This window comes from Paramormyrops kingsleyae, chromosome 8, assembly GCF_048594095.1.
Source record: "Paramormyrops kingsleyae isolate MSU_618 chromosome 8, PKINGS_0.4, whole genome shotgun sequence".
NCBI classification, from domain to species: Eukaryota; Metazoa; Chordata; class Actinopteri; order Osteoglossiformes; family Mormyridae; genus Paramormyrops; species Paramormyrops kingsleyae.
Window position 1 is genome coordinate 24,356,811 of NC_132804.1, and position 12,651 is coordinate 24,369,461.

Consider the following 12,651-nt stretch of genomic DNA (forward strand, 5'->3'; position numbering starts at 1 on the left):
AGTGTTTTGTGGCAATTGAGAAATAAGTGGGGAGCAAAAAAGTGGAAAAAAACCTTTAGAGTACAAAAGATCCGTTGAGCATGCCTGCTTTTTTTTCTCTCTCTCTCTCTCCCCTTTTTTTTTTTTTTTAAAAAAAAAAGCTTGAAACATCCACCACTTTTGGAATATACGAATCTCGTTGAAAGAGCAAGAAGACACATTTCACAGCGGCAAGGTTAAGTTACAACAGTTTAAGCCTTTTCAGAGCACCGCAGTAATTTTATGTTCCATTGAACTTTCGGCCCAACAATATTCCAACAATAATGGATAATTATATGTAGGAGCTCCGTCATATATTCATATGCATTATAGGTTTATACATATCTCCTTTAACCTATCACTTCCTTTATAAATTAACCGAACCTAAATTAATCCTTTCTCTGGTTTGCAAAGGTAATGTGATGTGTTGTAAAATAAATGTTTAGTATAGTAATTAATCATTCAGGCTTAAATGCTAGACCTACTAAATGGGTAAAAATCGTTAACCCATAGTTACTGATTTGTACCAATAGTTACTGTCACGCCGCGCGGGCGACTTCAGCAGCTGTCGCCATGGCTACGGAAGCCGGAAGTTGGCTCCTTTTATACACTGCGGTAAAAATGGCTGGCTTGTTAGGGGGATAGATTCAGATACAGCAACAGACACACATCGTCACATTGTGCTTTATGAAATAAACTCTTGAACAAATGTGCACGGTTCTTTCCCTCCGCGTGATTAGCGATTTTACCAAATCGCAATAGGTTTCCAAATACGAAGTCAAACGGAGCATTATGTAAGTAGAATCATTTTTATTTCGGAGACATAAAGGAGAGTAGCAGACGAATGGTAGTGATGACAGTAGCTGTATGAGTCCCTTTCTCGATTTATATGCTTCAGGCTATCGTTCCTCACTTTTTTTTTTTAAATCGTAACTAATTTGTTTACGTAATAGTTAACAGTTCTGTCCAGTTAGATATCTGCATGCTTCAAGCTTAAGTAGACAGCTGTACTACAGACATTTTCTGATGCACGAATGGCGTTTTATGGCCTGAAGCTGACCAGCATGCTGCCCTGAGGTCCGTGGCGATGAAACTGGCACATTTCCTCCCATTTGCGTGGGTCTCTACTGCTTTCTTCCCACAGACCCAAAACGTGTAGTTGGATGACTTACTGCTTAATGTGTGAATGTGCCCTGGTGTCTTGTCTGTGGTGAACCAGTCTTATGTTTTCTGAAACAGAAAGGAGTTAAGAAATTTCAGCTGATGGACACTAGAGACAATAATATATTTCAACTGAATACTAAAAACTTTACACTTGTGATGTTGTTACTTGAAGTCTAATTGTCAAGTCTTAATAACAGAAACTTGTGTTGTAAGCTTGTAAATATGGTTATTTCAAACTCACTGTGACTAATTAAAATACAGTCAGGATATGATGCATTCTAGGGATTGTCAGATTTGTTCAGTAGTTATCCAAGTTATGCATATTGTGAATATAAATTTACATCAAAGAATGTAATTATTTGACCATACATTTCTCATTTCTGTTTCCGCTATTGATTCCATGGCCTACAAGTCTTTGCAAAATAAATTTAAGAAAATGATAATGATTAGAGAAAAAAAAAATGTCATTTTCTTCATGGTTTAGCACATTGTTTGAAAATGCATTAGTCTGTTGCCTTGAGATTAGGTTTATAGGACTGGAGACTTGAGATGAGATTTGCCGTTAATGACTTGCAAATGACTTTCATCTTGGGTCAAGCAGCTTGATGATGCCAATCAAAAACAAGGTAAACATGGTAATGTTATTACAGGAAAAAAATAACTAAATCCGTATCCACAGAGAAACGCAAACAAAACAAGGTGCTTCTGATGATTGGTGAGCAACCTCCTCTCCAAAAAGGATACTGATTAAGTGAAGAACAAATTAAATTGTTTAACATCTACAGCAATGTTATATGTTAATAAAGCAATCCACATGCAATTTATTTAAACCTAATTTTCTATTTTTAATTGTGTTTACCAGGTATTAAGCATGACTGCCAGTGCTGTAGCTTGCACGGTGAAATCACCAGTGGCTCTGCAAATTGGGGATGTGCAGTCAGACACGTCGCGTCCTGGAGTCTATGTCATTGACGTCACATTTCCTCAAGGTCAAGTGGTAAAAGTGAGTCATTCTAAAATGACAAAAATTAAGTGTAGAAAGTACCAAAAGTACAATTACATCTATAGTGCCCTGCAGTCTGAAGAAAATGAGCAGACAGTGGGAACTGCATGGTCTTCATAAACCCTGAAAGGGAGAAGCTGAAGAGGAGGAGCTGGACTTCAGAATCCTGAGTGCTTCACTTTTGTTTCAATGTCGAGAGTGCAGTAATGCTGTATCTAAGCGCCTTGCAGACAAGGATCTTTGGCGTTTTTCTGTTCTTGCAGATTCGGGATGTCTCCTTTAAGAACTACTATACGGGTTTCCTGACAGTCCGGCTGCAGATGAAAGGGTCTGCCTGCCAGGAAGGAAGTGTTAAATGGGTCACCTGTCTCAGAAACCACCGCCTTATGCCCAATCCACATACAGAAGAAGGATCCCAGGACTACTTCTCTGTGTACGGACATCAGGTCAGGGCAATGTGCAGCACCTCTGTTTCTTCTGTCCCTTTAGATATCAGGTCATCCAATTACTGCCTTTTACAAAATACACCATAAGAATCATGTTGTCATCATTACTCCATATGACAAGAAAACAGTGTTCTTGAGTTAAGTTAGTATCCTTATAAAATCTGAACATATAGGTCTGCACTAACCATATATGGAAACTTTTAAGTTGTCTTACATGATGTGCTCACACCCTTAAACTGAAAGACCTATTTGAGAGAAATAAATCAAGTTTGAGAATTTGGGTTGTATGTCAGTGATGAAGTATTTCTGTCTTTTTTGAAGGATATTTGTGAGGATCCTTGTAGTAAAGATGAAGTGGATTAAATGAAGAGATATCACAAAGAGTAGTCCTTCATGGTGCGCAGCAATCACGTACTGCAAAAGGGAAGAGAGATCAGGAGAAGTGGTGTGAACAGATGCACATTGCATACATAACAAACAGATTTAAAGTATTTGACTAACATATTTTTATTTTTCTGTTTAACCAAATAGAACTTCATGTTGCGAATTGGTTATGAGAAATGGTCTACTCTGGAAGCAGTTTTCTTTCTCCCACTGATCCAATTTTGGTACATTCCCGAATGAAACACTTGTTCTTGATGATGATGATAATAATAATAATAATAATAATAACTAGAAGAGTATACAGAGCATGTGTTCTCAGGAGTTTACCTGCATTTAATGCGATGGTGACAGTGTTCAACAATGCAGTCTAGGATTATCAGTCATTCTTCTCTTCATTGTGCTCATTGTTGTCTTCAGCACCAGCATTACAAGCTCTCCAATAAAGAGTGAAGGAGATTGGCGTTAAACACTCGTAGGCTGCTGTGCAGTAAACACTGAGGCCACCAGGTTTAGGGTCTGAACTAATTAGCTGCCAGCATCCGAAATTCTGAAAGCTGCTGAAATATTGCCAGAAGCCACACAGCTAGATAATATGCAGCTTGTCTGTTTCCATATTTTGTAGTAACAGAAGACCACCATGAGCATGCAGACCATTGAGTCCTGAGATGGATGACTGAGAGGATGGGTCTGATCCAAACAATAAATGCTCTCCTTTCACATACAAATGATTGCACTAGAACAGACATAATTTGATATTACCTTTTCAAGGAGGAGTGCTTTTTAAAGCATTCTTGTAAATTATTAGGTCATTCTCCAGTCATATCCAGCTTTGGCATATGACTGGTCTTTTTAGGTTTTTTGTTATTTTTTGTTGTGTTTGGCAAATGAATTTGTGGATTTTATGTATGGCATTAAGATGAGTGTTTGATAACCCAGTAACATATAGTGTGAAAATACAATGGCTCATTGGAGTACACTTGAATTTAAATGTTTTTGAAAAGTTTACCAAAAAATCTAAATAATAAAATAATAACATATAGATAGTTTCTTTTGACCCACCTTTATAAGATAGTGCTTTAGAACTCATTCACAAACAGGCTTGTATTATATGCCAATAGAGACATAATGTACATTCATCAGTCATGAATATTTTGCATCAGCAGTTGGTTGCCATTTGTCATTTTTTTAACAAGAAAACCATGCAGGGTAGGACAGCCAAGGACGACACCTTTGGCAGAGGACAGAAATTTGTTTTTTTGGTGCCCATGTTTTATTGGCCACCAATGAGTTCATGAGACTGATGATTAAAGATATTTTTGCGTCATTAATTTTGGTTTTACTCAGTAGCCAGTGTTGCCACTCCCAAAAATGTACTTTATCCAAAAATGAACCTCGCAGAACAAACTTTCCTGGATTAAATGTGGTTTGGGGCAAATATATATTTTATACTTATTTGAACTTTTTTTTATTCAAAACTGTGTTTTCTAATATTGTATAATGGCAGGGTTATTTTTCCTGTACCATTGCTGGGTTTTCACAGCTAGCATGATAAAACAAGCAGCTTTGTTTCTATGGCTGGAGAAGCTACTCTGCCTGCCAAGTGCTTTTGTTCATGCAGCTTTGTCAACAACAGGCTAAAATAAACAGATGCGTGAAAATGTTAATTCCTGAGAATTTTACTGTTGAGTTCTGGTATGACAGAATCTTGAAGGAGAAATTTACACATAATTGGTATTAGGATGATAAATATGTAATGTTTTTAAACAAATATGAAGGCTCCAGCTTTTTTAACCACAACGGAAGAATCAGTCACTTTGAATTAGTCACTTGCATGAAGCTCATCTCAAGCAATTGGGTTGATTTGTAACATAGACAATGTACTAAATGTAAAAACTGTACTTTTTTCTGTTATTCTGAATGTTGTATTTTGAATTTAAAAACATCTAGGCACTTTGTTTATTTTAGGGGATTGTATTAAATGATTTCATTGTTATAAATATGTGCATGTTACATGAAAGCATTGTGATGTAGCTACTCCAGGGTGATACTCCTTTCGACCGGCCTTAATGTAACCCTGTACACATGTGTGTGTCTGCTAGATGCTGGTGGAGCCAGACAACGTGACGGCAGTACGTCTCATTCTCCGGCAGCCGTCTTCGTCTTGGCTGAATTTCACTCTGGAGGAAATCAAAATTCACCAGTGTGTAAATGACGTATGTTAACATATCCCTATTGTCCCCTTTGTGTGTTTTCTTTTTGGATATATGTAGAAGTATGACATTTACAGAGGTATGCTTGAGAAATCCCTATGGCGCAGTTTTAGTGAGGAATGAGCTTTTGAAGTTTGCACAGGAATTTATTCTGTGGCAGTTATGAATTTTACTTCGACCCATTAAATTTGGTTTATACGCTTTTAAAAATTAGATGATTTTTGTGTTTTTCCACCCAACCTGCATGACACTGTATAGTTACGCTTTACAAACTCACTTAAGTTGATTTTCTTGACCTATAACAGATATTACTCTTATTTAAATGCATTTTCGCCATTACATATCACTTCAATGTCTTTTCTTAAGGTTAAATAATTAACAATGTTAAGTCCATGGACTGCCTGTGTAGCTCTGTATTTGTATTGGTTACTATACATATGAATTGTTTGCTTGCATCGTTTTCACTTAATGAATTAAGAAACAGACTTCCTACTATGATTAACAATATGATGCATTTATTTAGTTTGAAGCAGACAATCAGTACTTTAGAGCTAATAATCTCACATTACTGAAAATAATATTCCGTGTGCCTGATCTGGATGAGATCACATTTCATAAATGTTCATTGAATAAATTATTGTGTTGCTCGCCAGGATTCAGAAAGGGAAGTTCCTGTTTGGTTTTCTGAACTGACACCAGTCGACCAGGTCCCTGATTTACAGGTGAGATTTTCAGACTAGTTTAGTTCTTATTCTTGTCATGTACCTGCCAATAGAAAAACGCATATTCTTTTAAAGGAAGAAGCTTTAGTAACAAGTTCACAAGTAATGGATTTTATTTATAGTGAGTCCCTAAGTCTACCTGGAAAATCTCTGACACATGGTTATTAGAGAAAGAGTTGGGGAAAATGGATGTAGGGATGAAACTGCTGGTTTGACACATACACACACACGCACACACACACACACGTGTGTGTGTGTATATATATATATGTGTGTGTGTGTGTGTGTGTGTGTGTGTATATATATATATATATATATATACACACACACTCATTAATGATTTACATGAACTGCACCTTCATAATGCCTTGATAATGCATTCATAGAACATAATACTGTTATGCAATTATAATGGTTGTTATTATTGTACAGTGTTTAATATAAATGTATATTAAAGCCTTTACATGAATGTTTTATGAAGGTGCCTGTTATGTAAAGTGATGCCAAATAACCTATATTGACAGTATTGCATGTACTGGTATGTATGGGATAAGCTGTTTGATTATATATAATCTGATTACGCAAGGCTCAGTATTAAGACTTCGAAAAAATTCTAAATTAACGACGAGTAAAAGACAAAGGATGAAAATGTGGTATTTTAGATGACACATGTAGGCATGATATTGGAGAAAACACCTTCTGATTAAGATATTTACAGGTTGTAGTAATACAATAATATCCCTTTGAATAAAAGTATTTAGTGACTTATTCACTAAATACTGGCTGATTCATGATTAGATTTTCAGGGCTTGTGTTTTTCTGCAGTTTTTGAAATCAATCTGCATGTAAACTTTGTCATCGGTACATTAATATGACAAGAAATATATGGTCTGATGTAAGGGATATATGTATTTTGCATATATTTTACATAGTTTACATATATTTCATGTACTTTGCTATGCGTCAAATTGTACTGGGCTATACCAGCTGTTTGTCTCATGGTGATTAATTATGTTTTGGTTCAGGACATTTTTTGGTAATTCAAGAAGAGTGCTTTTTTAACAAATCACTTCAGGAAATTAACTACTTGCTGTTTGCATATTGAGTTGACATAAATGTAAAAGTGCATTATGGAGAACATATCCTTCCTAGTTCTCTGTTGGTCTTTTGGTCTTCTTTACAGTTTTTGGTTAATGTTTATTTATTCCTTTTTCCTGAGATGAAAAAAAAATACTGGCTGGTTTTGTCTGGTGAGTCAATTGTGTATCTGCATTACCTGTTCCAGCCTGAAGGAACACAAACAAAAAATTTCACAACACAAGCATGTACTTTGTTCAAATGGTACTTTTAAAGTATTGCACCCTGAAAGAACACACAACAAGAACACCAATTTTTAACGGTGGCAAAGTAAATTGAACACACCACAACAACGACAGTTTTACACTGTGACCATCGGTAGAAACGCACCACAAGAACAGCTTTTCAAAAGTGTGGCAACAAGAATGAATACGCCAGAAAACAGCAATTTTAATCTGTGACACCCTCAAGGAACCATCCACACAAACAGCAATTTATAACATGATACCCTGAATGAACACACCACAATAGAAAAGGGACAGTCTCTGAACAAACACACCTTATAAACAGTGATTTAAAATGTCATGTATGTACACAACACACGAACAGCAGTTTAAAGAGGAATACATGATAGTAATTCATCTTATTTTCCATACAATTATAGTGCTACTTGTAAAATCAGTTGGTCCCTATTTCACTAATTATGTTCATTTAGAAAAAGAAAAAAAAAAGAAATATATATATATATATATATATATATATATAATGCCTGGAGAGAAGAACAGGAGGCTGAATTGAAGCATTTCTGATGATCATAAGGGCAGCTTAATTAGTTTCAAACTGACAGGAGCAAATAAGTTTCACATAGATAAACCACTGGTGCGGATCTCTCACTTTTCCATCCTCTACATGCATATGATGAATTAGATTTTACCAAATGTGGTCATTATCGCTGATTGTGATCTGCTACACAGTCATGTGTCCTCAGTGGAATGAATGTTCCTTGTGGGCAAGCTGACATATAGCAAATTCATTTGTGTTGCTGACTTATCATACAGATTTTTCTTCCCTGTGGCAATGGATTATATCTGATCTCTTTAAGGTTTTCTTTTTTTTTTTTTAACTAATAATTATCAGTTGCAGTTACACACACAGTCCTCATATTTATGTTTGTGGGAACGTTCCATTCAATTCTATGGGCATAACCCTAATGTCAGCAATAACGACCTTAACCCCTACCCGCCCTAACCTTAACCGTAAGTAACCAAACAAAATACAACACATTTGGCATTTGCAGTTTTTTGATTGCAGTCACAATTTTTCCCCTTTTGGGAACCAAATAGGTGGGTCTCCACTACGTACCTGCCGAGGTAACATTTCCCTTGGATCCAAGGAAACACAGAAATAACTAACAATGTTTTCTTCATTGGAAACATTACATCATTATAATGCATCATGAACCATGTTTGGTTTTTCATTTTCTGTTGCCTTATGTAGCACATATTTATCATGTTGTTGAATCATTGAAATTCTGTTATGTAATGCTAATTTATTAATTTATCAGCAATTCTTAAATTTTTATTTAGTTTCTGATTTACATTTCCAGTTCAGAAAGGTTGGACTACGGTACAGATGAAGGCCTCCCCAGCCCAAAAAAAAAAAAAAGTTGTATGATTCTCTACTGCCCTCTAGTGATCAAAGCAATTTGTTCTTGAATATTTGGTATGTATGCTGTATATACATAGTGTTTTTTATGTTGGTGAATTCCTCTGTTTTTTAGGGACTGCCTGACCCGCAAGCAGTGGCATCCAGCATCCAGCAGATGTGGGCGTTAACAGAGGTCATGCAAACCAGTCAGACTGCGGTGCCAATTGGTCGTTTTGATGTGAGTTAAATTTTTTTTTAATGAAATCATAACAGCGGCCATTAGATATATTTTATTCACTCGTTACACTACACAAAATATAAATTAAATTATGCATTGTCATTGTACTTCAAATGATGGCACACTATTTTCTTGAAAATCCTGAATAAAACCTGTAATATACATTAGGAACCGATAAATGTTGGTAATTATATGCACCTTCTGTCATTGTACAGAATAACTTAAAAAAGTTATTTTTTGACAGGTGGATGGTTGCTACGATGTCAATTTGCTGTCATACACATAGCCTGGATTTATTTGGACGATATAATGTGTCATGTTCGGCACGTTTGTGTACATTTCTGAAAAACTAAAAACATCTGTACACAAAGTCAAATGAAATACTTGCCCTCTCCTATTATCGGACTGGTATCATACTGAATAACTGTATCCTTAAATCAATTATGATGTGTCCTACCTAAAATGTTATTTCCATTTTCACTTTTACAGTTTTGCAGTCTGTGCAGTCTCCTTGTGATATTACACGTCCATGAAAAAAATAGCAGCCAAATAGTTTGTTAAAACTGTTACTGGATGGTGGCAAATACAAAAATTAAATTGTTTATGATAAGCAGCAGTACATACAAGCATAACGCAGATACACAGTCTTTTCTGAAATGATTATACCAGATGCCCTTGTACTTAGCTTTGACATAAAGTTGAACTATTTATTATTTCCTGAATTCAAAGGGGGATACTTTTATGGATTAATTTCAGAAATTGAAGATAGTGGATGAGTCATACTTGAACCTTGATAAGAATCTGAGGAAAGACTTAACAGCAGCTGTTTATAGGTATTCCCCAAGCGTCTTGAAGAGTCTGATTTCTGGCTTGAGAAATACAACAACAAAAAATGCAAAAAATACAACAAGCAAACAATATTGGAAGACTCCTCCAGAACATTCCCAGAAATTGTTTAGTTTTTTGGTTTGTTGGCTCCATCTGTCCGTCCTTCTGTCCATCCTTTCATGTCTACTTAAAGGTGTTAGTTTGACTCAAAGTAATTTATTTTGAATACCTTTTAGATAAGTTGGAATTTTCCAATCTAGCGATATTAAGAATGCTAAACAGTGCAACATTTACAAACAGAAAATACTGTGATTACACTTATAGAAACTATGAAATATATAACTATATATAACTATGAAATGGAAATTCACCTTCAACACAACATAATCTCTAATACAGCATTAAAATATTCAGGTCAAATTAAAGTATTTTCAAGCCTAAATAGCTAATTTTGTTATTTTTATCTGTAATTTTTCCAATATTTCAAAGAAAATACCTTAGAATAAAGATACTCCAAATAACCGTAAACAGAGAGCAGAATGTCGTGAACAGACTAACAATAGGTAGCATTTCATTTTTTTTAGTATCCTCTACCTAGCATATCTTCAGTTTATTGATTTTATTCTTTTTTGGTCAGGGTGGCACAGTGGTTCAGTGTTTAGCACTGCAGACTCACACCTCCTGTGGTTTTGAGTACTGCTATAATGCAGTTTGTGAAGTGTGAAGTTTGCATGTTCTCCTTGTCTTTGCTTGGGTTTCCTCCAGGTATTCCTGTTCTCTTCCAACATGACTTCTGAATGTGCCCTGCCAAGGTCTGACTTCCCATCTATGGTGCCTCCTATCCTCTGTCTCTAACATTATTTATTCCATAACATGTATGGCATAGACTCCCACCAAAGGAGGTTCTGGTGAACTTACGCTATATTTAATGATGAAACCAATGAAACTGATCTTGGCCTTTAATTAAGAAACAAACTCACGCTGACATATGCATAAAGATATATTTCTTTATTGTGTAAAGATGCTAATTTTTTAAATGTTTTTTTTCACCAGTTTGTTGGCTGCTTTATCATGAATTTATATGTTTGACAGGCAAATAGGACAAATACACAGCTGTATGAACATTTATCGTATGTGTGTCATGCCTATTTTTAGAATGGACGAGGGTTCGAGGAATGACAAACCCATCTAGTAATCTGTAGTTTATTGAGAACTATTTAAACTAAGTATTTTCTTTGTGTGAAGGGGAGAATTTGTGCCACTGATTGTACGTAGACAGCGGGACCTGAATTTGCTATGGATCTCCTACCTGTGAGACAACAAGGGAGCCAAGTGAAATGGTCCCATTCCATCCTCCATTCTGTGTGTCTTATGGATCCGTTTGCTGTAATGGAGAATCGAGGTTTTAACACCATCCATTTTCCAACTGCTTGTCCAATGGTTGCATGGTTAAGCCATTAATATAATATATATATATATATATATATATATATATATATATATATATATATATATATATATATATATATATATATTAGTTTCACAAAGTGCACTAAGTGTAATACTAATACATGAATCAATCCTTTGCAAGTATGAAATTGAATAAAACATGATTATTACCTCAAAAATACATTAAATGTTTTTGCTTGCTTTAAACTCATCGTGTGCTCTTTAATCAGTTGTAAGACTGGTGCTGGGGTGTACATACTGTAACTGGGTGGTGTGGGGCTCAGTGGATTAGGGGCCGTGCCTGTGATCAGAAAGATGCCAGTTCAAATTACAGGGCTGGCAAAGTGATTTGCCCATTGGGTCCCTAAGTGGCCCTTAAGCCCCAGTTGTTCTAGTGACTGTCTGACTGCTTTCTCAACAAGAAAAAAGAAAAGTACACTACATTGAATAAGGTGTTTGCTAAATTAATTAAGTGTCTAATTAATTAAGGACTGGATCAAAAAAAGAAATGGGTTTTATTTTCTGAGGCAGATTTGATAACTAATACAATGCTTCTGAGTTATGTGGAGATATAAATGATGAAAAGTGACAGTGAAATAATTTTAGTGTCTATCCAGTATTTGGCCAAAGGTTACTGGATCACAACGGGGGACCCTGATATATTCCATACAGGTCGTCCACTGGCAGGATCGTGACCACCAATGAGACCTGCTGATCCTGCTGACTTGTGACCTTTATGCTTCTCTGTGAGCAAACAGACAAGCAAAACAGAAATAGCAGCTTACGTGTGTGATACAAAATAAGACTGACTTCTAGTGAACTGTGAGCTGCAGCAGCAGAGAGGAAGGAAACTGAGTAAATCTCTTCTCAAGTTATCAAAGACAAATGCCTACATATAAAGTTACGTGGAGCTTGCAAGATATGCAAAATTGCAACAAATTCAGAATAAAACTCATATATGCACATTTCACTTACAAAAACACAAGTGCAACACTGGATAAATTAAAATGATAATAAGCCTAAAACAAGTGGCCAGTGAAGGAGAGTGAAGGAGCCATGGATGAGGAGTGTAAAATAACCAAGGTGTTTCTACATAAAAGTCAAACGCAGAACTGCCCTTTAAATCGAAAAAAAGCAAGTATTGAGCCTTGCAAAAGTACTGAACACCCCTCAGAGTGATCATATGTTCCTGAATTACAAATAATACATGCACATATTCTTACTTTCAGTATTTGTATTGCAAACTTATAGCTTCTCGCCATAAATTCAAGTCAAATTCAACTATTTGTCAACCCTTGAACATGAGTATTTCTTAGAGCAATAGCAGATGTATTTTGGGGTAAGTATATCCCAGCTTTTTATATTGTTCAAGCCAGACTTGGTCTAGGTCCTTCGTTGGTCACTTTCTGCAATTTTCAAAAAAAGCCACAAATTCTCTATGGCAAATCTGATCATTGTAAGTGGG

General features: G+C 35.7%; 1 protein-coding gene across 3 annotated transcripts; it reads left to right on the top strand.

The window, feature by feature from the left end:
* The first annotated feature begins 616 nt into the window (after positions 1-616).
* Positions 617-9,279, top strand: nicn1 (nicolin 1). Of its 3 annotated transcripts, none has more exons than XM_023811270.1 (7): positions 617-1,897; positions 2,045-2,185; positions 2,449-2,631; positions 5,115-5,228; positions 5,879-5,947; positions 8,805-8,909; positions 9,154-9,279. In XM_023811270.1, the coding sequence occupies exons 2-7, from the start codon at positions 2,054-2,056 to the stop codon at positions 9,193-9,195; spliced, it is 645 nt and encodes a 214-aa protein (XP_023667038.1). In that variant the 5' UTR covers positions 617-1,897; positions 2,045-2,053; the 3' UTR covers positions 9,196-9,279. The 3 variants fall into 3 exon arrangements, with proteins under 3 accessions (XP_023667038.1, XP_072571612.1, XP_023667037.1); XM_072715511.1 differs by having other exon boundaries at positions 617-1,095; XM_023811269.1 differs by having other exon boundaries at positions 617-812.
* Positions 9,280-12,651: the final 3,372 nt, after the last annotated feature.

Coding starts and splice junctions, on each gene's coding strand:
- nicn1 (XM_023811270.1), top strand. CDS start 2,054: ATGACTGCCAGTGCTGTAGCTTGCACGGTGAAATCACCAGTGGCTCTG. Junction 2,632..5,114: donor TCTCTGTGTACGGACATCAG/GTCAGGGCAATG, acceptor TGTGTCTGCTAG/ATGCTGGTGGAGCCAGACAA. Junction 8,910..9,153: donor TGCCAATTGGTCGTTTTGAT/GTGAGTTAAATT, acceptor ATTTTTTGACAG/GTGGATGGTTGCTACGATGT.